The sequence below is a fragment of the Lynx canadensis genome, chromosome A2, assembly GCF_007474595.2.
Source record: "Lynx canadensis isolate LIC74 chromosome A2, mLynCan4.pri.v2, whole genome shotgun sequence".
NCBI lineage: Eukaryota > Metazoa > Chordata > Mammalia > Carnivora > Felidae > Lynx > Lynx canadensis.
This window is the reverse complement of record NC_044304.2, coordinates 1,409,820-1,436,052: the sequence shown is the minus strand read 5'-3', so window position 1 is coordinate 1,436,052 and position 26,233 is coordinate 1,409,820. Positions and strand designations below refer to the sequence as shown.

The 26,233-nt window shown below is 61.0% G+C and overlaps 1 protein-coding gene across 1 annotated transcript; it reads left to right on the top strand.

Moving 5' to 3' along the window:
- Window positions 1-6,175: 6,175 nt before the first annotated feature.
- LMNB2 (lamin B2) lies at window positions 6,176-26,213 on the top strand. Its single transcript, XM_030336163.1, has 12 exons — window positions 6,176-6,385; window positions 13,345-13,481; window positions 17,845-18,001; window positions 18,222-18,347; window positions 20,359-20,529; window positions 20,621-20,746; window positions 21,065-21,285; window positions 21,458-21,761; window positions 21,849-21,956; window positions 22,471-22,590; window positions 22,854-22,967; window positions 23,628-26,213. Exons 1-12 carry the CDS (start codon window positions 6,182-6,184, stop codon window positions 23,667-23,669), a joined length of 1,830 nt encoding a protein of 609 aa, XP_030192023.1. The 5' UTR covers window positions 6,176-6,181; the 3' UTR covers window positions 23,670-26,213.
- Window positions 26,214-26,233: the final 20 nt, after the last annotated feature.

Here is a 26,233-nt window from a genome sequence, read left to right as displayed (position 1 = left end):
CGGGGCTCGCTGAGGCACCAGGCCAAGCACAGAAGCATCTGGGAGCCCCCACCCCGGCCCACCTGCAAGTCAGACGCCACCCCGTGACCCCTGTCAAGCCCACCCCACCAGGGACGGAAGAACCACCCAGCTGAGCCACATTCCCGACCCACAGGTTGGGATAAAATTTGGGGATGGTTTGTGACACAGGGATAGACCAGAACTCAAACCTTCCGAACTTCCTGGCAAGCCCGCTTCACGTTTAGAATTCTTGGATTCCTTGTGGTTCTGCCCCGGAGGCTGCAATGTGGGGAGAGCCGGCCCTGTGTCCAGGCCACCCGCCGTGGCTCGCTCTCTTCTCCCTGGGGTTTGTTCTCTGTGATAAGGTCCTGGCCTGGACCAGGTGGCATCTCAGCTCACAAATCCCCCCCCCCCACACACACACACCTTCAAAAACCAGCCGCCCTTCACCACCTGAGTCCGGGCAGCACACACACTGGGCCCCAGAGTGCCTTTGGGAGGACAGGCCAGAGAGGGAGGTCGGCCCAAGTGTTGGAGACAGGTGAGTCCTGAGATCTGGGTGCTGGAGTGAGGTCTAGAAAAGGAGGTGTAGGGAGAAGCCCACAAAGGGAGACGGACTAGGTCCAAGTGCAGCAGCGACCCCCGCCCAGGCCACTACAGTCCCTCCCCTGGGTGACCTTCCCAGAATTCTCTTCAACCTGTGCTGGCTGGTAGCAGCTGCGTGTGGCTACTGAGCCCTTAAAACAGGGTTAGCGTTGGGGCGCCAGGTGGCTCAGTCTGGGGGGCTTGAACCCATGAACTGGGAGATCATGACCTGAGCCTAAATCAAGAGTCAGATGCTCAACTGACTGAGCCACCCAGGTGTCCCTAAAGTCTCATTAAAAAAAATTTTTTTGGTAAAGTTTATTTATTTTGAGAGAGAGCACGCTCGCAGGAGGGGCAGAGAGAGAGAGGGAGAGAGAGAATTCCAAGCAGGTTCCACACTGAAAGCTCGGAGCCCGATGCAGGCTCTATCTCACGGTTTGTGAGTTTAAGCCCCGTGTCAGGCTCCTCACTGACGGTGCAGAGCCTGCTCGGGATTCTGTCTCTCCCTCTCTCTGCCTCTCGTCGGTTTGCTCTCTGTCTCTCTCAAAATAAATAAAAAAACTTGAAAAAATCTTAAAAAAAAAATAAAGTAACAATGTGGCTCACATTCTATATCTTTTCTTTTTTTGGATATTCTTTTTAAAAGAAAAAACTTGAGATTGGGGCACCTGGAGGACTCAGTCGGCTGAGCGTCCGACTTCAGCTCAGGTCGTGATCTCATGGCTGGTGAGTTCGAGCCCGGCGTCGGGCTCTGTGCGGACAGCTCGGAGCCTGGAGCCTGCTTCGGATTCTGTGTCTCCCTCTCTGTCTGCCCCTCCCCCCACTCGCACTCTGTCTCTCTCTGTCTCAAAAATAAATAAACATTAAAAAAATTAAAAAAAAACTCAGAGATATAATTGAGTATAACATTGTGTAATGTAAGATGTACAACGCGTAGAGTCGAAACATTCCTAGATTGCAACACGATTACCACCATAGCTTAGGTAACATCTCCATGAGGTTGAGCGGTTACCATCTCTCTTTTGTGGTAGGATGTTCTATTTCCATTTTTTCCCCCACTTTTGAAACGTGAAATATATCAAACACACGAAAAGCATCTATAACTCATATGTCCGGCTTATCGAATAGAGACTTCACGACCACCAGGCGTACAAAATACAAGGGGACCACCATGTTGAAACCCCCACCGTGTACCCACCTCAGGTATCACCCCCCTTCCTCACCAGACAAAACCACGAGCTGACTTCTGAGTAAACAAGTTTGTACTTTTCCTTTCAATGTGTCACCTTTGCAGCAGCCCTCCAAAATATAAGCTAGGGCGGCCACGTGTTGAATTTTATAAAAATGGCAGGATGTTGTTGGAACTTTTCTGCGTTTCGCTTTCTTTGCACGATCTTCTGTTGGGGAGAGCTTTCTGTGGATGGGTGTCCCCGGGGCACATTCAAATTTACTGCTGTATAAAATTCCACGGTGTGTATTTACATGAAGGTGTGGGTCCGTTGCCTGAGGGATATTTGGGCTGTTTTGGGTTTTGATTCCCTGTTACAACAAATGGTGAGGGTTTCAAAACCCAAATGAGATCCTCTGTTATGTGATGAGGAACTGAGACAGCCCTTGGACCACAGCTGGCCAGAACCTGAGACCCTCAGCCCAACTGCCTGCAAGGACTTGAACCCTTCCATCAACAGTGTGAAGGCGGCACCTGGGTGGTTCAGTCGGCAGAGCATCCGACTTCGGCTCAGGTCGTGATCTCACGGCTCGTGGGTTGGAGCCCCGCGTCGGGCTCTGTGCCGACAGCTCGGAGCCTGGAGCCTGCTTCGGATTCTGTGTCTCCCTCCCTCTCTGCCCCTCCCCAGCTCATGCTCTGTCTCTATCTCAAAAATAAACATTAAAAAAAAAAAAAGTGAGTGAACTTGATGTGAGCTTTTGTGAAGCCTTGGCCAGGTGTGCAGCTAAGCCCCACCCAGATTCTGGAGCCACGGAAACTGAGAAAAATGGGAGTTGCTTTAAGCCACTACATTTAGGGCTATTTGTTACACGGTGATAGATAACTAATACACTAACATCATATCCTATATTTGCTTAAAAGCGGAAAGTCAAAGAAACAAAGATGGCTCCACTAATGCTTCCATAAAGCTTGATTTTATTTTATTTTTAAGTTTTATTTTTTTAATGTATTTTGAGAGAGAGGGAGAGCATGAGAATGCAACAGGGGAGGGGCAGAGAGAGAGTCCCAAGCAGGCTCCGTGCTGTCAGCGCAGAGCCTGACGCGGGGCTCAAACCCACAAGCCACGAGACCCTGCCCTGAGCTGAAGTTGGATTTTAAAGTACTCTTTTTCCCAGGGCACCTGGGGGGCTCTTTATCCCCAAATCTGTCCTCGGGCTACTAGTTTGGGTGAGAACACCCCTCCATGCCCAGAGGCAGCGCTGGGGGGTCCCTGTCCTTGGAAGGCTTTCTCCCCACAGTTGACAGGGTGGATCCCCTCCTTCTCTCGGAGTCCTTGCTCAAACGTCCGCTTCGCTAGCACGAGGCCCAGCCTTTAAGGAGCGCTCCCCCCTACTTAAAAATGCAACCCCCCTGGGGCGCGTGGGGGGCACAGTGGGTTAAGCCTCCAGCTCTGGATTTCGGCTCAGGTCATAATCTGAGGTTCCTGGGATGGAGCCCCACGTGGGATCGAGCCCCACATCAGGCTCCGCATGACGTGGAGGGGCCTGCTTGGGGGTCTCTCTGACCCTCCCCCGCTCTCTTAAAATAAATAAACTTAAAAATAAATGCAACCCCCTATCCACATGCTCCCAAGCCCCTTCACCCTGCTGTGTTCCCCCCCAGGCCCTGTCTTCCAGCTCCGCCCAGGTCAGCTGCCCCAGAGCCAGGATCCTCGTCTGGGTCCCCGGTGCAGCCCCCGTGCCGGGCACAGGGGAGAAGGTCAGTGAGTCTTTGGTGGTGTCTCCAGCGCATTCCGCGCCTGTGAGGAACCGCAGCCTGCACCCAGATTCCATCTGGGGTCACCCGTCTGCAGCCCTCCAGCCTCCCGAATTCTGCCTCTGTATTCCAGGGTCAGCCTGCACTCCCCGCCAGGCCCCGGAACCCAGGATCCAGGCTCGCGAGCCGGGCCCGCAGCCAGCGGCGTCCGTTGGACCGAGGTTTTGAAAAATCAGGCGCCAAACGGAGCGCGAAGCCCGGGGCGCGGAGGGGACGACTGGGGGAGGGGTGGGCGCGCTGGGCGGTCCCGGGCTCGGCCCCTCCCACCCCTACCCGGACCCCCTGCCTCCAAGGCAGACAGCGGAGCACTCTCTGCGTGCGCTCCTGGGTTCGAGCCCCGCCTCCGCGTCGCCCCTGCTAGGGGGTCCCGTGCCTTAGTGTCCCGTGCGGGCCGGGGTCCGGAGCGCAGCCTGCGGAGGGGGCGGGGTGCGGCCGCAGCTGTCGCCGCCCCGCCCGCCCAGCGCCAAAATTTGAAAACTGCCGAAGCCTCTCCAACCGCGCGGGGAGGGGGGACGTCCCGGGCCCCACCCACGGGGAGCGCAGGGCTTTCTGGGACTTGGAGTCCAGCCCCCGGGGGTCCCGCGTCGGGGGGTGCTGCGGACCCCGAGCCCCGCCCAGCGCTGAGAGGTCAGGGCGTGTGGCAGGGACCCGACCCCGTTTCACAGACGGGAAGGCTGAGGCCAGGCCAGCCCGACAGCCAGCAGGGCAGTGGCACCCTGGCCTGGGAGAGACCAGGAGGCGGATGGGACATCCCCGCGTCGGGAGGGGTGACAGCGGTTCACGGTGCGCCGGACCCTGAGGGGCCCTGAGTTGCAGGCGCTGGGGGTCAGGTCGCTGACCTGTGGCTCTGGGCGCTGGTCCAGTTGCTTTGATGAGGAGGGGGTGGCAGCTCAGTCTGGGGGTGGAGCGCTGGAAAGGTGACCCCATGCCACCCTCAAACCTCAGTCCTCTCCTTCCCCTCTGGCCCTGCCGCCTGGAGTATCACCTACCTTCCCTCTGCTTTAAATGCCCTCACATTCTACCAACTGTCTTTTGTATTTGATGGCCCACCGTTAGCAGGTGCAGACGACAATATCAGGTTTAAAGCACAAGGTAACGTTTGAGAAGACAGCGGAGTGACAGTGTAGCTGGGGACCTGCTCCTGCCTGGGTGTTCAAGACCGGTGACCACGCAGGGGAGACCTCCTGGCCTCCTCAGAAGGCTGGAAGGGGAATCACGTTCTCAATGTGCCACTGGCCAGGCTCCCTGAGGGAAGCTGTTTAAGCCACAGTCCCCAAGGTGGGACGAATGGGAAGGAGGGGTTCTCGAGGCAGAAAGAGCACCTGGCACGGTCCAGGGTACGGGGAAGGAAGTGATCCTAACTGGGGGTGATTTTGCCTCGGAGGTGACACGTGGAAATGTGTAGACATTTTGGTCTTAGGGACTGGAGTGAGGCAGTGGTGCTCCTGGCTTCAAGGGGAGCGGTGGGGAGCCTAGAGATGTTCCTCCACGTCCCACCCCCACAGAGCAGGATGCGGCCAAATGTCCAGGCTCCAAGACCCCGCTCTGTAGAGGCCCCTCTTGTGGACATTTTATACAAGTGGAATCATAGACTGTGTGGCCTTTTGTGCCTGGCTTCTTTCCCCGAGGGGTGTGTGTGCGTGTGTGTAATATTGAGATGTAATTGACATATTACATTGTATTAGTTTCAGGTGTACAACCTAATGATTTGATCTTTGTGTGCATTGTTGAAATGACCTCAGTGGGTCTAGTTAGCAACCATCGCCGTACATAGTTACAATTCTTTTTCTTGTGGTGAACACTTAGCAACTTCAAATATGCAATAGAGTGTTATTAACTACAGTCACCATGCTGTACATTACATCCCCAAAACTTATTCATCTTATAACGTGAAATTTGTGCCTTTTGACCATGTTCACCTACTTTGCTCACCTCCCACCTCTCCACTTCAACCACCCCCAACTTGTTCTCTGTATCTATGAGCTCAGTTACTTTTTTTAAGTTAATGTACTATTTTTTTTTTTAAGTAATCTCCACACCCAAAGTGGAACTCGAACTCACGACCCTGAGATCAAGAGTCGCAGACTCCACCGAGTGAGCAGGCCAGGCACCCCTGTGAGCTGTTATTTTATTTTATTTTTATTTTGTTATTTCATTTTATTTTAATTGTACAGGTAAGTGACATCACTGAGCATATTTTTCAGGTTCCTTCACCTTTCATTTTAATAGGACTCCAAAGAAGTAGGTAGGCTATGCAAGTGTGGAAACTGGGCATTGGCGGGAAAGCCGGTGTCTCTCGGTGTCGAGCTGGGAGTTTCGGGGCGGGCGGCTTGGCTAACGGATTAAGGTTTATGGACAGCCAAGGCCGGAGCGGGAACCCGAGCGGGAGGCGGGCCGGCCGAGCCCGCGCAAGAAACTACAGCTCCCGGCGTGCCCCGCGAAGCCCCGACGGACTACAAGTCCCAGGCTACTCCGCGGCGGCGGGCGCCGGGCGCCATCTTGGTCGGCGGCGCGGATTGAATGAGCCCGCCGAGCCGCGGCCGCCGTTCCGAGCCGCGCGGGCCCCGAGCCGTCGCCGCCGCCGCCGCCGCTGCCGCCGCCGCCGCCGCCGCCATGGGCACGCCGCTGCCCGGCCGCGCGGGCGGACCCGCCACGCCGCTGTCGCCCACGCGCTTGTCGCGGCTGCAGGAGAAGGAGGAGCTGCGCGAGCTCAATGACCGCCTGGCGCACTACATCGACCGCGTCCGCGCGCTCGAGCTCGAGAACGACCGGCTCCTGCTCAAGATCTCCGAGAGGGAGGAGGTGACCACGCGCGAGGTGGGCGCGGAGCGGGGGCTCCGGCCTCCGAGGGTTCCGGGGGGTTCCCCTGCGCGGGAGTGACACCGGGCAGGCCCCGCCCACCGGGGGGGGGTTCCCCGGGGCTTCGGGGGGACCCCTAGGGTCGCACGTTGGGGTGGGCGTCGGCCTCCGAGGGTACCTGGGGGGCTTCGGGGATCCCCGCGAGTGAGGTTTGGAGGCCAGGTGGGCCCTGACCACCGAGGGGTCCTCAGGGGTTTCTCGGGGAACCTGTGAGCGAGGGGTGCACACTGGGGCAGGCCCCTCACACCGAGGGGGATTCTCGGGTTTTTCGGGGGACCTGTGAGCAAGGGGTGCACACTGGAGCAGGGCCCGCCCACCGAGGGGGATCCTCAGATTTTTCGGGGGACCCGTGAGCAAGGCGTGCATCCTGGGACAGGCCCCGCCCACCGAGGGCTCCCAGGGAATTTTGGGGGGACCTGTGAGCGGGTGTTGCATACTGGGGCGGGCCCCGTCCGCCGAAGCGCCCGCAGGGGGTTTCGGGTGTCTCCTAAGTGAGGCGTGCAGTCTGGGGCAGACCGTGCTCTGAGGGACCCCCAGGGCATCTCGGGGTCCTCTGTACGACTGGTGGATATGGGACAGCCCCGAGCGCTGAGTGATCAGAGAAGATCTGGGGATCCCCTGACTGAGAGGGTGTGAGCCAGAGTAAGCCACGCCCCTAAGAGAGTTGTGGGGATGCGTTAGTCTGTTCTGGTGTCCTGGGAGAAAATTTGGTGGGGTTCTCTGGTCTCTGAGGAGACTGGGAGTTCAGGCTGTCTGATGGGGCCCTGAGGAGGGGTGGAGGGTCTCATGGGTGCGGGTGGGGTCCCTGGGGCGAGTCACGTGGCCTTTTCTGGTAGAACTCTGCAGAAGTCCTGTGATGAACTCTGGGGAGTTCAGGGACTGGGGAGGTGGTTAGGCTGTAGGCTTCGGCTCCTACCCGCACCTGGGGTGGGAGGGCGTCCTGGGGGGGGGGGGGGCTGATGTGTTAGCGACCCCGCGGGAAATTTGAGAGGTCCTCAGTTGGGCCCTGGGGAGCCCTGTTTGCTGATGAGTTGTTTGATGAGTGGATGAGAGGGGATGGGGAGACAGCTGGTCTTGGGGACCCACTAGGAAGTTTTGGGTTCCAGGTGGGCCCCAGGGTTTCACAGACTGAGGGGCTGGGTAAACCCTCCCCCTAAGGGGATGTGAGAGCCAGATGTCGAGGGGGTCCTGGGTGGGTTCTTGGTGGGGACTACGGCTCCCACCCAACTATCCCCCAACCCTCATTGGCCCCAGGCTCTTTTCTCGTTTAGCCGGCCCCCTGAAACCCACGTAGGGGTCCTCTGAGTATGGGTTGGGGTGACGAGGGTGCTCACCTTGCGGTCCCCCCTGAGGGCCGCTAGGAGAGCCAGGTCCTGAAGCCACGGCGTCCCTAGCCTGACAGTGGACCATGTGACAGAGTTGTGGGAGGACAGCAGCTAGGGGGTCATTTCTGGGAGCCACTTACTTACCCTTCGTGTGACCCTGGGCAAGTCACTTACCCTCTCTGGGTCTCAGTTCCTCTTCTGTAAAGTGGAAATATCAATACCACCTTTTGTGCCAGCTGGTGGGCCCTGGGAGTTGGTATTGGCTTCGTGGAATAAAGGGCAGGCACTCAGGGGAAGTGCCCTGTGGCTTCGTTGCCCCTGTGTAATCGTGGCCTTAGTGGCTCAGAAAACGGCTTCGGTGACGGGGAGGAAGAAGTGTCCTTGGCGGGGGGTGGTGTTGTGTGTTGCTCGGAACTGGATTCAAACCCAGATCCAAACTGCTTTTAGTCTGTGTGACCAGGGGGCAGGTCATTTATGCCGTGGGGCTAGAATTGTCCGGTCCCAAGCGTGGCCACCTGCCTCAGCGGTGCTCGTGTCCTCAGGATGTGGACCTCCAGCTCCCACCTGCAGGTTGGTCAGGACGCCACGGGACCTGGCTTCTGGTCTTTCCCCTGGCCTCGGTTGTCCCACCGACAGACAGAGTAAATGGCGAGCAGACCTTTGGGGGCCATGAGCCTGGTGGGCGGAGCGGAAGTGGGTGCTGTCCCTGGAGTGCACACAGGTGGGGCCAGGGAGCTGTATCCGGGCCCTGTCTGTCTGTCTGTCTGGGCAGTGGCGTTACTTACTTTTCAGGGGTGAGGCCTGCTCCTGGGAACAAGGGGAGTGGTGCTTCGGGCGATAAGCCTGCCCCACCGTGACCTTGAGGGCTGTGCACAGGCTCCAGGGGTGAGGGATGGGCTCCCAGGATAAATGGGGGGATAAACGCCCCTCTTAACTGGGCAGTGGAGGGAGCTGGTGACCTGCGGAGGGATGGGGAAGGTGGTCACATGGGCCCTTCAGAGGGAGTGACCTGGAAATGGCCTTGGGCTACAGTGGGACCCAGGCTTGACTGCTGAGTTGGGCAGAAGCAGAGGGGGCTGGAGAGGTGGCTCGGGTGGGAGGGCCATGGGCCAAGCAGCGTTTATTTTACCTGCGCGGAAGCTTCGCACCTGGATGGAGCCTGCCCGACACAGAATGATGTCTGGGGACGCTAGTGGTCATCACGCTGGGGGTGCTCCTGGCATCGGGTGGCTGGGGAGAGGGGTGTGCTCAGCCCCCACAGTGCCCAGGATGGCCTTGCCCCAGAGGATGATCCCGCCCCAATGCCAAGAGGAGAAACCACTTGAGGAACCCTTTGAAGATGCCTTTTAAACTGTTCTGAGCGTGTCACACGCTTGTCATAAAATCCAGACAGTGGAACTGCATGAAGTAAAACCACAGCTTCACCCCTTTTGAGTCCTGCCCGCAGGTTCGCTCTCACACGTGGGGCGGGTAGTGCACTGCTCAATAGCCATGTGCTCGGATCACTAGAAGGTTTCTGGAAAGGCTGGGGCGGGCCGGATTCTGTTGGGAGAGAGATCTGGGTGCGGGCGGGGAGGGAAGGGGCCCCGGGAGGGAGGGGCAGTTCTCCAAGGAGCCTCCCCTTGGGGTGTTAGGTTCCTCCAGCCTTCAGTTTCTTTTCCCTTACCTGCCCAGGTGTCCTGTTCCTCCTGGGGGGGGGGGGGGGGGGGGGGGTCGGGACTCCCTCAGGTGGACCCAGGGAGCAGGGGCTGGGCAGGGCGAGCTGGGTGGGAGAGTAGCACTTGGGGCTGCCTGCATTAGGGGATTGTGGGACTGTGGTTCTCAGCCGGGAAGTCGTCCCCCGGAGACACAGGGACAGGAAAAGGCCACCTCGGGTTACGTGCGCCCCCCCCCACCCCCTCTCTGCCCAACACATGCGAGCACATTTGCTCACTCCTGGCACTTGCAGAACGCCGTGAAAGACCGAACAATAGGCCGAGCCATTGGTCTCCGGTTGCCTGCCCGCAGTGCCTCACAGGTGCAGGGAAGCAGGGCCTGCCAGGGGAGCACCTGTTAGTGGTCTGAGAAAAAGGAGTCTGTGAGCTTGTCCCCTACAGGAAGTTTCCAGGTTGCCCCGCTGCTGTGGAGCCGGGTCCGCGTTTTAGCTCTGTGGGCTGGAAGTGTCTCCGTCGGGGCTGCTCGACTCCGAGGCTGCAGTGGAGCGCGGCCGCAGACACCGCGTGAAGGAGCGGGCCAGGCCGCGTGCCCGTGAAACTTCATTTGTACACGCTGAAATCAGAATCCCCGGGATTTCCCTCCCTGTGTCGCAAAATCTCTTTTTCTTTTCTCCTTTTTTCCCCCCCTCGGCCATTTAAAGATGCAAAAACTATTCGGGGCTTGCAGGCTGGACGAAGACAGGTGGCGTGGTGGAAATTGGCGCGTGGGCCCGAGTTCGCAGACCTGGCTGTAGATGAGTGCCTTGTCGAGACCAAAGGGACACCAGCCGCACGCGGACACACGCAGGGACCTGAGTCACGCTGCAAGAGCTTGGCGTTGTGCTTTTGGTTTTCTTTTTGTTTTTTTAAGTAATCTCTGTAACCGTGGGGCTCGAACTCACCACCCTGAGATCGAGAGCCAAATGCTCTCTGACGGAGCCAGCCGGGCGCCCCAGAACTTGGTACTTTAAACAGGACACTTGAGGTGGTTGTGACGCTTCGGGCACAGAATCCGGGGGGGGGTGCCAAAAATCTCAGTCGTGAAGACAAGCGATAGGGTGTATTTTTATTGACTCAACCTGATGTTTTAGGCCAGTTTTAGATGTAGAGAAAAATGGCAAGGCTAGCGCGGGGTTCCCACAGAGCCCAGCCCCGTTCCCCTTCGTGTTACGTTTGTCACCACGATGTCACCAGTTTTGACGTCACGTTGACCTCGTTGACTAGCACCCATACTTTATTTGTGGGTCCTCAGTTTCCCCTGACCCCTCTGCCCCAGGACCCCCTGGGGACCCCACATGGCATCCAGGGGTCCTGTCTCCTCGGGCCCCTCTGGACCGAGACGCTTTCTGAGACTTCCCTCGTGTGCATGCCCTGGGCCACCGTGAGGAGTGCCGGTCAGGAATTCGTAAGACGTCTGTCCAGTGGGGTTTGCCTCCTGTTTCCTCGTGGTCAGGCTGGGGCAGTGCGACAAGTAATATTTTCACGGACTATTCAAGAAACTAAAACGTGTAGGACGCCTGGCTGGCTCACTCGGTGGAGCACGTGTCTCCTGATCTTGGAGTCGTGAGTTCGAGCCCCACGTTGGGGGTAGAGTTTACTCCAAAAAAATTTTTTTTTTTTTTTCTAAACAAATTTTTTTTTTAACATTTATTTATTTTTGAGACAGAGAGAGACAGAGCATGAACGGGGGAGGGTCACAGAGAGAGGGAGACACAGAATCCGAAACAGGCTCCAGGCTCTGAGCGGTCAGCACAGAGCCTGATGCGGGGCTCGAACTCATAGACCGCGAGATCATGACCTGAGCCGAAGTCGGACGCTCAACCGACCAAGCCACCCAGGCACCCCAAAAATCTTTTTAACTAGTACAAAAATCTCGCTGTGAATGAAATATAGAAAACTTAAATACGGTGTCATAGTTGCTGGCTTCTCCTGCCCTGTGCCCTGACCAGGCTCCGTGCTGAGGTCGCCTTAGTGACCGTTGTGTCGGTCACTGTTCGTCCCAGGACCCCCTGCCTGGTGAGGGGAGGGTGTGAGGGAAAGGGCCCCAGGCTGGGGGAGGAGCAGGGGTATGTCCTGCGTGTGCCCCTCCCTCAGGCTCAGGAGAGTTCTAGAAGGTGAGATGGCAGTTGACGAGCAAAGACACACACGTAAACCCAGGTGCCCATCTACCTGTGGAGAGAGGAGCCACTCTGTGAACTGAGGTTTATTCCAGAAGCCAGTTCCCAGAGTTGGAGGCATCGGGTGTGGCCAGAGGTGACCACCTTTGTGGGAGGGAGGGCTCTTGCTGTTGGGGGTGCGGGAGGGAGAAGCTGGCTTTGTCTCCACTCCCCCTATCGTGTGTCCTGACCTTGGAGCTGCGCCCGGCAGACCGGCCCTGCACCTGCAGGTCAGGAGACCACAGCTCACCGCTCCCTGTCTGGGAAGTGGGCCTGGGAGCCCGGATCCCGTCTTACCTGTGGGATGAGATGACTGGGAGCTGCCGGGTTGAGGCACAGGGTGCCCGGGCCAGTGGGGGTGGTGCGTGGGGTCTCAGACTGGATGTTAAAACCCCAGCTCTTGGGGCGCCTGGCTGGCTCCGTCGGTGGAGCATACAACTCTTGGTCTCCAGGTTGTGCGTTCAAGCCCCGTGTTGGGTGTAGAGATTACTTAAATAAAACTTGAAAAAAACTTAAAAAAAACAAACAAACCATCTTTTCTGAAAAGCGCCACCTCCTGGAGGCTCCTTGGCCCCTGGGCGAGCCGGGATGGTCATGACCCTAGCACATGGCAGGTTCCACGGCCCCTCTGCTCAGGGGCCTTTCCTGTGGACGGGTGGGGTCCCAGCCGCGCCCCGGACACACACCCGCGCGGGCACCTTCTAGCTCCACAGCGATGGCTGTGCTTGTCGTCCCGCGGCCCCGTCTTCAGCCGCTTTACTGAGCTGGAATTCCCGTCTCCCACCGCTCACCCAGTCACACTCTACATCTCCATGCTTTTAGCACTTCCAGAATGGTGCAGCCTTCACCTCCGTCCAATTCCAGAACATTCCATCTCCCCAGAGGGAACCCTATCACCCCCAGCCCCCAGCTCCTAGCCCCCACGAGCCCCCCTCCTGTCCGTGGAGGAGCCCGTTCTGGACGTTTCACACACGTGGGCCCACACCCCGCATGGCCTCTCGTGTCCGGTTCCCTCCCTGAGCGTCGTGTGTTCGGGGTCCGTCCGCGGGGCAGCGGGGGTGGGCGCCTCGCTCCTGCTTGAGGCCAAGTGAGTGGGTGGGGTGCCGTGTGTGTTCGTCCACGGATGGCCCTGTGGGTCGTGTCCACTCTGTGGCTGTTGTGAATCGTGCTGCTGTAAACACACACCCGGGTTTGTGTAGACGCGTGTGTCACTGCTTCTGGGCAGACAGATACTCAGCCGTGGAATTGGCGGGTTACAGGTGAGTCTGCTAACCCGTCCGAGGGGGCGCCCCGCGGTCTTCTGCAGCGGCTACCCGACTTTCCATTCCCCCTGCCGTGCGTGGAGGGCCCCATTTCTCTGTGTTGCCAGCATTTGTTGTCCGTTGTCTTTTCGACCCCAGCCGTCCTAGAGGGTGGAGGGGATACCTCACTGTCCTGTTGGGTTCCAGATATCCGTGAACACATGTGCGTGGTCCTGGGCACGTAGACATGGGGGAGGCTGGGGGCAAGAAGGCCACGAGAAGTGAGCCGTGTGCCCAGCTGGTGGGTGACCTGGGCAGGGGACGGGCCACAAGGGCGGGTGGGACCGGCTGGGGTGGCCCCGGGCTAGCGGGGCCGAACTGGGTGCGGAAGCCTCCGCTGTCCCTACGAGCTCTGTCTGGCCCAAGGGGGGCGGGGTGTGGGGAGCCTGCGCGGTGGGGAAGAGGCTTCTCTTTGACCTGGGCCCTGCCGAACCCCCTCAGGTGAGCGGCCTCAAGACGCTGTACGAGTCGGAGCTGGCCGACGCCCGCAGGGTGCTGGACGAGACGGCCCGAGAGCGGGCCCGGCTGCAGATCGAGCTGGGGAAGGTGAAGGCCGAGCTGGAAGAGACGAACAAAAGGTAGGTGTGTGGCTGGCGTCTGCCACCCTCGTTCTGGGCTGCGTCCCCGGGACCGAGCTCTGTGGCCTCGGCCTCCAGACGCCCCTTCCCAGCATCATGCAGCCCAGGGGAGATTCCTTTCTTTTTTTTTTTTTTTCTTTTCAGAAGTTTGTTTATTTTGAGAGAGCGGCAGGAGCAGAGAGAGGGGGAGAGAGAGAATCCCAGACAGGCTCCGCACTGTCAGCACAGAGCTCGATGCAGGGCTCGATCTCACCAACTGTGAGATCATGATCTGAGCGACGGCAAGAGTCGGACGCTCATCCGACTGAGCCCCCCAGGCGCCCCTTCCCCAGGCAGATTTCAAACCCGAGCAGCTCTCCTGAAGCGAGTCTGTAGGGAGCTGTCAGCACGGGGCCCCTGTGCTCCCAGGGGGAAGGACGGGCCAGAGCCCAGCCTCCCTTCTCTGCCCTGGACTTGGGAACCACTGTTGTGTCGCGGGTCCCCAGGGACCTTGCCGCCCACCTCACGTGTGTGCAGTGGCCCTCGTCCCCCACGGCACCTGTTGGGTGCCCGCCCCGGGAAACTCGGTCCGCTTCCGTCCCCCCACTGGAGCACCTCAGCCACCATACAGGCCGCGTGAGGGAGGCAGCCTTCAGGCTGTGGGCTTTTCTCTTCAAAAGCACACACTGTGGCCACTTTTGAGTGAAAGGGCCGCACGGGAAACGAGCAGAACCAAGTTGTGCGGGTGTGGACAGCAGCAGGACGGAGTACTTGATCGGGGACACGGTGCGCCACAGCAGGCAGTCAGATGTGACCCGCTGTAAGCCTCACACCCGCCAGGGCCCGACCGTCACGGTCTCCAGTCCGGACGGGCAAACTGTGGCAGGGGCCGGGCTTATCCAGGGTCCCTCAGCTTGGTGGTCACCGGGAGAGGCCTGGTGCCTGTGTCCCTGCCCACAGCCCCAGCCGCCACCCGAGTCACCGTTGCATTTGCGGGAATTTTTCCTTCCTATTTTTTAAATAGAGTTTTGGGTTTTTTTTTAAGGCAGTTTTACGTTTATAGGAAAACGAGTGGATGGTACAGAGTTTCCAAAATCCCCCCTCCGGTTTCCCCGTTATAAACACCTTTTTCACCTTCCATTAATGAGCGGGCTAGGCTGTTGTAACGGACGAGGCAACACCAATACGTTGTCGTTAACTGAAGCCCACAGCTGACGTTAGGGCGCACTCTCGCGGGGGTTCCCCCGTGAGTTTGCACAAACGCATCGTGAGGACGTATCCGCCCCTATACCGTCGTAGTCCCACTGGCCCTCAAAGTCTCGTGCTCTATCCGTCCCTCCCTCCCTTTCTCCCTCCCTCCTCCCTTCACTGCCTCCATGGTTCTGCCTTTTCCAGAATGTCCTAGACTTGGAACCACGCTGTGCGTGTGGCCCCCTCAGCCTGGCTTCTGTCGCTGAGTGATGGGCACCTGTGGTTCCTCGGTGGACTAGATCTGCTGGAGCAGAACAGAGAGCCCAGACACGGGCCCACGCTGCGCGGTCACCCGGTCTTTGGCCAAGGACCAAAGGCAAGTCCTGCTTTTGTAAAAGGCCAGGTAGACTGTGCGGGCCATCCGTTTGGTCGTTTTTTTTCATTAAAAAGTGATCCTGGAGAAGACTGAGGGGATTCCAGAGTCAGCACCGCCCGGACCCCAGCCTCTCTCTCTCTCTCGTGTCGGTGCGGAGTCCAGAACTCTCCAGACGCTCCTTGTCTGGGCCAGAAGTCTTGGTTTTTTTTCCCCACTATCGGTCACAGATGCTCGCTGTCAAGAAAGTGGAAAATGCAGGAAAGTTTGAAGAGAAGCAGCACACGTGGCCCCAGCCTTCGCCCAGAGTCGCCTTAGTGGGCCTGCCATGTTTCGGTCCCGCGGGTCTTTTCTGTGTGGCCTCAGGCAACTCCACGAACTGGCGACGCCTGAGGGCAATGGGGGGGGCGTCCCTCGCGGCCGTCCCCCGAGTCATGAGATGCCCCTGTGCCGGGGCTCTGTCCTGGCTGCTGGGATGTCCCCACGTCTGGGCTGCTTGACCAATGATGCCGGGGCTGTGCACTGCCAGCCCCATTGTTCTGTGACCGCCTCCGCGGGTGACAGCTGCGGGGTGGGGGTGGGGGCAGATAGGACAAGAAGAATGGCGAACGCTGCTAAGTGTCTGGGCCGGAACTTTCCCGTAAGGCCCCTACTCCAGAAGGAAGCCTTCCTGTGCTTGCGGGCCTGTGGACGCCTCTTTGGCCCCTGACCTCCGGGGCTTCGCGCAGTCGCCTCACTTCCTCTCGTCCGCGCAGGAGCCCTTCCAGACCAGGGCAGCCGTTTAGCTCTGGTGTCTTTCTTCTCCCGAACAACTTGTCACCACAGCCCCGTGAGGATGGGAATGTGGGTAGCGTGTGGAGGAGCCGCATTCTCCCACTCAACCTCCCAGGACTTCCTGTCAGGCAGGTGAGCGATCTGCCTGAGCGCCTCGAAGCTGGTGAGACGCGGCCAGTGAGACGAAAGCCAGTATAAGCCCCAGTGCCCCCGCTTTCCGGGCCGTTCTGTGTAGTTGTGCAGGGTACCGAGCACTAGATAAAGTTGTTCAGAAGTTCTCCACGTTACCTGACGCCTCTGTCCCAGTCGCCCTGGCTTCGTTGCCGATTTCAGACGTGCTGGGCACACCTGGCCCCAGGGCCTTTGCGCTTCTGCGTCCTCTGCCTGAACGCTCTTCTCCTGGAAATAACAGATCTGGCTCCTCCCACTGCTGCCCTCACGCAGGTCTGTTTCCGGCCCCCCCCCCCCCCCCCCCGGGCACGGCTGGCGGGACTTAAAAGTACAATTCCCACCTCGCTCTGCTCACCCGGCGTCTCCCCTCCCTGCTTCGTCTGCCCTTCTGATGCAGACTTACGTCTGGCAGGCAGCGTGTTTCCCTCTGGTCCCTACCCACGAGAAAGTTCTGCACCGTGGGAACAAGGGTGTTCCCGGATGGATCTCTGGCAGGAGGGTGTCCTCCACAAAGCGGGCTGTCAGTAATGGTTGTGAAATGAGTGACTTGTTTCCCCGCCAAACCCCTGCAAAACCGCTCTAGGGGCTCAGGGTTTGCAGCCCCTGGAGAGCCAGGACTGTGTGGCTGTGGGGACCCTGAGACCCCCCATGGAGAATGGCCATATGATGCCCGGGCAGAGCCCCACGTTCGTGGGGCTGCTCTTGGGGACAGGGGCAGCTTGGCGGCCAAAGTCTCTGGTCCTTATGCCACCCCACCTCACGTGAGCTGATGCGGGGTCCCCTGCGCTTCTCCCGGGGAGGGGAATGGCGGGGATGCCGCCCAGCCCCCACCGTGTCCCACGTGAGCAGTGCTGCTCGATGGGGATGGCTCCCTCAATTCCGTGGTGGGGAGGTGGGCCTGTGTTCAACTCCAAGGTTGAGAATTCCTTTGAGAATCAAGGGCCAGGGGCCCACGGTAGTAATAGCTGTGCCTTAAAGAATCTGTTTGTCATCTTCAATATCGGGAAAGTTGTCTACTAGGATACCAGATGAACCTGCTTCAAGTAACTTAAGTTTGCAAGTGAGGTGGACTTTTCAGCAGCTGGGATGTTAATTTTATAATGTTTATTTTTGAGAGAGAGAGGCAGACTGCAAGCGGGGGAGGGGCAGAGAGAGGGAGAGACAGACTCCGAAGCAGGCCCCAGGCTCCGAGCTGTCAGCACAGGGCCCGACGCGGGGCTCGAACTCACCAACCGTGAGATCGTGACCTGAGCCGAAGTCGGATGCTTACCGACTGAGCCACCCAGGCGCCCCAATATATACAACTTTAATAAATTTAAATTATACATTAACTTTTTAAAAAATTTATTTTTATTTTTAAGCTTATTTATTTTGAGAGAGAGACCATATGCAGAGAGAGAGAAAGGGAGAGAGAATCCTAAGCAGGCTCCAAGCTGTCAGCACAGAGCCCAACGCAGGGCTTGAACCCACAAATCGCGAGATTAGGACCTGAGCAGAAATCAAGATTCGGACGCTTAACCGACTGAGCCACCCAGGCGCCCCAGTATATGTTAACTTTTTAATAAATTGTTCTCCCCTCTACGAGCCGTCCAGTGTCCAGAAATCACAAAACAATGACATTAAAGCTCTTCCCTTGGGGTTTTTGGAGTGTGTGTGTGTGTGTGTGTGTGTGTGTGTGTGTGTGTGTTGGCCAGTGGGGCCCTGCTGGCCTGGCTCAGGGCAGGTTTGTGCCGAGAGCCGGGGTGGGTCTGGCCTGCTTGGGCCCGGGTGACCTTGTCCCGGGGCTTCCTGGGCTGCCTGAGGGGCTCCCTGTAGCCGCACCACAGCTGCCCTCCTGCTCTGCGCTCTTGGCTGAGTCCCGCTCTTGACTTTCAGCTCCAAGAAGAGGGAGGGCGAGCTCACGGTGGCCCAGGGCCGTGTGAAGGATCTGGAGTCCCTGTTCCACCGGAGCGAGGCGGAGCTGGCCGCCGCCCTCAGCGACAAGCGGGGCCTTGAGAGCAATGTGGCGGAGCTGCGGGCCCAGCTGGCTAAGGCGGGTTTCCGGGGGGCCCTGGTCTGGGGGAGGCCCGGTGCCACTGGGCATGTGCGTGTGCTGCGGGCCCAGGCGGTGGCTTTCCTGTCGGGTGTGAGCGGCTTTCCCACCTGGCGACGCCCCATCAGAGTGTGTGTGTGTTTAAGGGGATCCCCCGCGCCCCGAGAAGCTGCGTGGTGCGGCAGATGGTCACGTTGGCTTGCTGTCCTGTGTCCCCCAGGCGGAGGACGGTCACGCGGTGGCCAAAAAGCAGCTGGAGAAGGAGACGCTGATGCGCGTGGACCTGGAGAACCGCTGCCAGAGCCTGCAGGAGGAACTCGACTTCCGGAAGAACGTCTTTGAGGAGGTGCGGCCCGGCCGGCCCGCTAGGGCCCTGTGACAGCCTGAGGACAGGGGCCTCAGCCCGGCACAAGTGTGGGGGGCGGGGCGGGACCCGGGGAGGGTCCTTCTGCCTCTCTCAGCCTGGGGGACCCCGGGCACCTCTCCATCTGTGCCTTTCTTCACGCGGCCTCTCTGCCTCTCACCCAGACACTTGTCACTGGGTCTAGGGCCCACCCAGCTGATCCAGAATGATCTGATTTTGAGGCTCTTAATCGCATCTGCTAAGCCCCCCTTTCCAGATAAGGTCACACTCCCAGGTTCTAGGGATTAGGATGTGGACTCCTCTCTTGGACTTGGGGCTCCACCATTCAATCCACAGCAGACCCTCCCCACGGAAGGGAAGGAAGGGGGGGCCCATCTGCTTCCCTTGCTTCCTGGGTCTCTCCCTCCCCCTTTAAACCTGGGCCTGCCCGGGAGTGAATGAGCGCTCCTGGCGGTTAGAGCAGGGGTTTCTGTGTCCCCCCCCCCCCCCCCCCCCCCCCCCCCCCCGTGGCGCCTCCCAGCTCGTCCTCACAAAGCCCATTGTCCTGTCACAGCCCAGAATGGAACCCTGGGGCCCTCGCTGCTGCCCTCACTGCCTGGGTGAGCTGCTCGAGGGAACGATGTCCATGCTCCCGAGGAGTGGTTTCCCACTCCAGCCGCACCCCGTGAGAGCCAGGGCCGCCAGGGCTCTTGGGGAGCAGCCCGAGAGGGAACCCCTGAAGGCATCCGCCAGAAAACTGGAGCCTTCGAGGGGATCTGTAAGGGACCCTGAACTTGTGAGGGGCCCCTCGGAGGCACCAGTGAAGGATCCCGGGTCTGCCAGGGGGCCCGGGAAGACAGACATGAGGGGGCCTGCCAGGGGAGCCGGAAGGGCACCCCAGAAGGGCTCCTGGAGGGGCACCCGTGAGGGGCGCCGTGACGGCGGGTGTGCTGTTCGTGGGTTCGTTGTCAACAGGATTGGCTTCCTTGAGAAACATTCCTATTGTTCTTACAAGCGATGGCGCAGTGTGATAAGTGACAGCTCTCTGTGCTGGGGGGAGCTTCTGGGAGGAAAGGCTGTCCCCTTTCCTGGAGCCGGAGGCTGGCGAACAGCTCCTTCTGCCTGCCCTTGACCCCACCGTGCGTCTGGGGCAGCTGTGCTCTGGGGCCCCTGCCTTCCTCAGGCGTTGCCCTGTGTCCTCTGCTGTCCCGAGGTCCGGGTCTCTATCTCAGACCCCAGGTACCCGAGACGACCCGTCAGGAATTCTTTTAGCGACAGCTCTACTGAAATACTCCCAGGGTGCCTGGGTGGCTCCGTCGGTGGTTTAGTGACCGACTCTTGATTGAGCCCCCGTGTCCGGCTCCTTGCTGGAAGCTGCTTGAGAGTCTCTCTCTCTGCCCCTCCCCCACTCAGGCAGCACGAGTGCGCGTGCACGGGCTCGCGCGCGCTCTCTCTCTCTCTCTCTCTCTCTCTCAAAGAAAAAAGGAAAGGAGCATTCCCATACCCTGAAACTTTTAAAGTATACAATTTACTGGGTTTTGTATTTAACTCCAGAACATTCCATCAGCCCAAAAAGGAAGCCCCGTCCCTATCAGCAGTCACCCCCCTCCCTCCCAGGTCCCCAGCCCCCCCCCCCCCCCCCCCCCCCCGCAAGCCCCCTTCCTGTCCGTGGACGAGCCTGTTCTGGACGTTTCACACCCGTGGACTCCCGCCCCGCGTGGCCTCTCGTGTCTGGTTCCCTCCCTGAGCGTCGTGTGTTCAGGGGTCCGTCCGTGGGGCGGCGGGGGTGGACACACGATATTTACCTGCTAGTCAGCTGGAGGACACTTGGGCTGGGTCTCCCCTGCGCAGTGTGAGCAAGCAACCGGGAGATCCCCCCGCCCCCCGGTGGTTCACTGTGCAGTTTTGAGCCCTCGCTCGGCCTTGGCTCTCGGGTCGGGGACACCGCCGACCGGGAGGCCAGGGGTGCCCGGGCCGCGGGCCCGCCGCAGCGGTGACGCTCGCTGTGCCGCAGGAGGTGCGGGAGACGCGGCGGCGGCACGAGCGCCGCCTGGTGGAGGTGGACAGCAGCCGGCAGCAGGAGTACGACTTCAAGATGGCCCAGGCGCTGGAGGAGCTGCGCAGCCAGCACGACGAGCAAGTGCGGCTGTACAAGCTGGAGCTGGAGCAGACCTACCAGGCCAAGGTGCCCGCGGCGGTGGCGGCGGTGGCGGCGGTGGGGGGGGGGGGGCCGCGCCCGCCGCCAGCCGCTCACCCGCCGGTCCGTGTCCCTTCAGCTGGACAGCGCCAAGCTGAGCTCTGACCAGAACGATAAGGCCGCCAGCGCCGCGCGGGAGGAGCTGAAGGAAGCGCGCATGCGGGTCGAGTCCCTCAGCTACCAGCTGTCCGGCCTCCAGAAGCAGGTGACTCCCCGGGGCCTGTCTACCCGCCCCCCCGCCCCCCCGTCGACCCCCGCCGCCGCTGCGGGGCCCCCGCTTCTGGCTTCGGGTGTAGATGCAGTGGCGAGTCACGGGCGCTGGTGATGCATGCAGCGCTCCTTCCGGCCTGGCCTGGCCGAGGGGGCTGTGGGGCCCGCCGGCCACCGGAGCTCCTGGGGCTGGGTGTCTGTCCCCGGCCCGCCCCAGGAGCCTGGCCGCGTGTGCAGGAGGACGGGAAGCGAGGCGCGCAGCCGGGAGGGCTTCTCCCCGTGACCTGCAGAGGCCGCCCCGACTCCTCCCCAGGCCAGTGCCGCGGAGGACCGGATTCGCGAGCTGGAGGAGACCATGGCCGGGGAGCGGGACAAGTTCCGCAAGATGCTGGATGCCAAGGAACAGGAGATGACAGAGATGCGCGACGTGATGCAGCAGCAGCTGGCCGAGTACCAGGAGCTGCTCGATGTCAAGCTGGCCCTGGACATGGAGATCAGCGCCTACCGCAAGCTCCTGGAGGGCGAGGAGGAGAGGTGGGGGGGGCGAGGGGGCGGGGCGAGGCAGGCTGTTGGGGGCGGGGCTCCGGGGGGGGAGGGGAGAGGCGGAGCCGCAGGGGGTGGGGGCTCTCGGGGCAGGGGCGAGGAGGACGGGGAGGCCGAGCGGGTCTGGTCCCTTGGGAGCCCTAGTCGGCCCTCTGTCCCCCAGGCTGAAGCTGACCCCCAGCCCGTCGTCGCGGATCACAGTGTCGCGGGCCACGTCGAGCAGCAGCGGCAGCAGCGTGGCGGCGGCCGGGCGCCCGGGCCGCGGCAAGCGGAAGCGGCTGGAGGCGGAGGAGTCGCCGGGCTCGAGCGGCATCGGCTCCGGCGGCGGCGGCGGCGGCGGCGGCGGCGGTGGCGGCGGCGGCGGCGGCTTCCACCTGGCGCAGCAGGCGTCGGCCACGGGCGGCGTGGGCATCGAGGAGGTCGACCTGGAGGGCAGGTTTGTGCAGCTGAGGAACAGCTCGGACAAGGTGAGAGGCCCGCGTCCCTGGGGGTGGGGCCCCGTGGGGTTCCCCCCGAGCCGTGCGTCACGTCGGGCCGCGTGTCCCCTTTGCCAGGACCAGTCTCTGGGTAACTGGAGGATCAAGAGGCAGGTCCTGGAGGGGGAGGAGATCGCCTACAAGTTCACGCCCAAGTACGTGCTGCGCGCCGGCCAGACCGTCACGGTAGGTGGCTGCGGAAGGGCAGGTGGGCCGGCGGGGGGCGGGGGGGCAGTAGCAGCTAGCCAGGTGACCGATGTGACCGGGGGCCGGGATGGGGCAGGAAAGGGGGTGGGGTGGGGGGCGGTGGTTGAGTGACTTTGCCCCGAGAAGGGCTGTTGCTTGTCACGGGTCACCCGTGTGCCACTGCTGTGCCAGCGGACCCTCCCTGGAGCCCTGTGGCACCTTGGTGACACGTCAGGGTGCCGTGGCAGAGAAGGACGCAGGCTGTCCGGGCTGGCGGGCGGGCACTGGCCGAAGGTGTTAACAGTGGCGGGTGTGGACCCCTGGAGCCCACGGGCTTCTGATCCCAGCACGGCCGGCGCTCGCTGAGATGAGAGCCGTCGGCCACCGTGAACCTCAGTGTCGTGGCAACGGACGTCCCCCGGCAGGCCCCGGGGGCGGTGACAGGGACCCGGCTGGTGGCACAGAGTACTGGGACCAGAGCCAACACTGATGGGGAGGCCCCTGTGTCCCCCAGGTGTGGGCAGCTGGTGCCGGAGTGGCCCATAGTCCCCCCTCGACGCTTGTGTGGAGGAGCCAGAACAGCTGGAGCACAGGCGACAGCTTCCGGACCGTCCTGGTCAACGCGGATGGGGAGGTGGGTGCCCTGGGCCTGCGGGGGCCGTCCTCTGTCCTGGCCCCGGGGTCCCCCCCCCGGAGCCTCCCCGGCCGCACCACAGGCCGCTGTGGGAGCCCTGGGGTGGAGCTTCGGCCACAGGGCCAGCGACGCGATCCCGGGTTTGGGGTGCCGGCCTGCGGCGCGCCGAGGCCCGGCCGGAGCATCCTCACCTGACGGCCGACCTGTGGGCCGGGCCCTGGGCACCCGAGGGGTCGAGTGTCCACGGCTCTTCTCTCGCCCAGGAGGTGGCCATGAGAAGCGTGAAGCAGTCCTCAGCGGTGCGGGAGACGGAGAACGGGGAGGAGGGAGAAGAGGAGGGAGCCGAGTTCGGCGAGGAGGATCTTTTCCATCAACAGGTAGAAGTCCCCAAGGTGGCATGCGTGGCCGCCACGTCCCCGGGGCCGTGCTGCTCCGCGGGCTGCTGCGTCTGCGCTAAGGTTCTTGGCACAGTCCGGGCCTCACCCCCTGGAGGGCCCCACGGCCTGTGGCCAGAGATGTGCCATGGTGGGGCTGGGGGTGGGGGGGGGGGGGGCGACATCCCTGCCTCCTGGCTCTTGCCCATTGTGAGGGCCTCAGGGTTCTGGCCCGGGGGCCCCCCAGGAGTGCGGTGTTGGCCCCCGAGCGCCGCCAGGCGGCACCGGTGTAACCCCGAGGGTCCCCAGCGAATGGGCCCTGTGCCACTGCTCCGGCAGCCTGAGACAGCGGGGCCTAGATGTTGGTTTGGGGGGAAGGGCCCCTGGAGGGCCCTGGGGCCTTGCCGCGGCAGCTCTAAGTCCTGAGACTGGGGTCTGACATTCCAGTTGTGTTGTGTAGCTCAGAAGGGAGACGTGGAAGGTTCTGGAACGGGGACAGTTGAGGCTGAAGCTGCTGGCCCTGTCTTCTCGCCGGGAGCTGGTGCTCTGGGCTGGCGAAGGCCCTGGTCCAGCCCCTGTCTGGCAGGGGTGGGGGGCCACCAGCTACCTGCCTAGCCCGGCGCGCACGCTCCGGCCTCTTAGGCTGCTGGCCTTTCTTTCCAGGGGGACCCAAGGACCACCTCGAGAGGCTGCCGCGTCATGTGAACGGAACTCGCCTCATCACGTCTTTACCCAGAGCCACTGAAAACTATTTTTATATCATTGGCCGTCTTTAGTCCTTGATACATTTCTAGAGAATTTTTAAGCAAACTGCCAGAACGTGGGGGCGGGTCTCTGCCATCTGTGCTGTGGGTGGGCTTCCTCGGACCCTCCCTTCATCGCCACTGTCTGGACCTGGTTTTTGTTTTTGGTGCCGCGTTTCACCATTTGGCTGAGTTCGAGGAGGCCGAGGAACCTAATAGCTGCCGGGGGCGGGGTTTGGAGGCTGGAGGGCCTGGCGGGGGTGCAGGGGCCCGACTCTCTCCCTGCCTCTGTCTCTCCCTCGGACAGAGCGGACAGAGCGGGGCTGGCCTCTCCTCTCGGGACCAACCCGTGGGCCTTAAGGGGGCGGAGAGCAAAAATGCCCGGGAGTTTCGTTGTTTGTTAAGCTCTTTCAAAACCAAATCCAGAGCCCAGGCTGTGACCTGGCGGGGGGCCAGCGCCCCCCCTGTGGAATTTTGGCGGCTGGGCCGGAGACCAGAGCGTTGGGAGCGGGTGGTGTGGACGAGGCTCTGCTCTGACTCCGCTGGAGCGTGTGTGCGGCTGCAGGCCGGGTGTCTGTGCACGTGTCGGGGGCTCTGCGGTGAGCCCCCCTCCCTTCCTGGCTGTCGGGCCCTGGGGTTCTGGAGCTTTCTGTACTTGAGTTCCTCGGCTTGCGGGACCTGGAAACCTAGGGGACAGGGACAGCTCTGTTTGGAGACTTGTCACCAGGTAAATGGCAAGGGCACAGGCGGGATAGCCTCGCCGGCGAGTGTCCACGTGTGACAGCTGCTTCCCGGGCCTCTGAGAGGAGAGCCGCCTCGGGGTGAGACCCGGCCCCCTTCTCCAACTCTGTGCCTTGTGCACGGGGCTGAGCGCGGCTCCCCGCCGGCCTCCTGTGTGCTCGCGTGTCCCGCTGTCCTGGCTTCTGTGGGCGACTTCCTTCTCTGACGGCCGTGCTGGTGCCGACCGATTCCTGCAGGGCGGCTCCCGGTCACCTCGCCCGGCCCCCCCCTGCACTCGCTGACCGTTCATACCCCCTCCCACATAGATACACAGAAGTTATTTTTTTAATGGATATTTATTTTTTTACATTGGTCAGTGCTCAGATTGCCGGATCCCACTTCAGGGCTCGAGCCAGGGTCACTGGGACAGTCCCCCGAGGGGGTGGAGTTGCGGGGGGCGGGGGGTGGCCAGCTCGGTGGACGCTGAGGCCGCAGACGGCAAATTCCTTCAGAAAGCGCAGCTCAAGTCTTAAAGACGAAATACTGAGCCATGGAGGCACGCTGCCCCCAAAAGGTAGCACGTTTACCAAGCTGGCCCCTCCCACTCGCCCCAGGCAGGGAGCCCCGGCATGCGGCATGCGGTCCCTGCGGGTCCCCACCGGTCTCCCTTTCCTTGGAAACTGCCTGTGGCCAGAGGGTTAGAGGCTTGTAGGCTAGCGAACAGTCTGCTGCATCTTAGGTCAGGTACTTTGCGTGGCCACCAGAGTCCCCAGGGTGTGAACTTGGTTTTTCTCGTGAAGGGAAATGTCTCACCGCTACCCCTCCCCCGTTTCTGGTGGGTCCTGGGGTGGGGGGGAGGGCTCGCCTGCCACGATGATGCACCAGCCTCCGCCCCACGCGTGACCTTCCCCAGGAGTGCTTCCGGGCCCCCGAGGCCCTAAGGTGGTGCCCCCACACCCGCATCACAGGAACTGCATGCGCAGTGAGGGTCTGGAGCTCAGACGCAGAGGCATCAGGCGGGTTGTGGTGGGGGTCTCCAAAGTCTGCACTGGTCTCAGCCACATCTTGCGATGTATGGGGGAGGGGGGAGGGGAGAGGCGACTGTGGACAGGGAGTGGGCCCCATCGTTCCCATGGACCCAGATGCCTCATGGCATCCTTTTCGGTTCCGGGCAGGGCCTCCAGGTGCACGGGTAGGGCTTGCTCCTGGCAGGTGACATTTGTCCTTTCCAGGCCCGCTTCCGGCCTTTCCCCCCAACCCGTGTTGGCCTGGCCTTCCCCCTCCCCCCCCCCCAACCCGTGGTGGCCTGGCGGAGGTCCCGAGTGGAGGGGTGAAAGGGCCCAGGCACCGTGGTGTCCTTGTCTGGTGGGGGGAAGGTAAACTAGGGACCCTTGGTGACTGCAGGAGGATGGTGGCCGTTGGTAAGGGAGTATTTGGAAATCCAGAACGGAATCCAACGTTCAGATGTCAGCGCTGGCCTGGGAAACAGTCTGCAGTTGTCATTCTTAGCTTTAAGCCGCTTTAAACGATGCGGGAACGATTCCTTTGTCCGAGCCCCACTCGCTAACCGGGCGCCCGGGCCAGCGGCACCCCCGCTGGGGTCTCGCCCCGCGGCCCGCGCCCCGACGGATCATCAGCACAACCTGCCGTGGGGCCGGCTGGGCGGACGGCTTCTAAGGACTTGCATGCCAAACGTGTGGTCTTTTTCTTTCTCCAATGATTTGTAATATGCATTTTATGACCGGAAACTTTTTGTACAACACTCCAATAAACATTTTGATTTTAAGTTCTGCCCCCGAGTCTACT

Coding starts and splice junctions, on each gene's coding strand:
- LMNB2 (XM_030336163.1), top strand. CDS start 6,182: ATGGGCACGCCGCTGCCCGGCCGCGCGGGCGGACCCGCCACGCCGCTG. Junction 13,482..17,844: donor CTGGAAGAGACGAACAAAAG/GTAGGTGTGTGG, acceptor CTTGACTTTCAG/CTCCAAGAAGAGGGAGGGCG. Junction 21,957..22,470: donor GCGCCGGCCAGACCGTCACG/GTAGGTGGCTGC, acceptor TGTGTCCCCCAG/GTGTGGGCAGCTGGTGCCGG.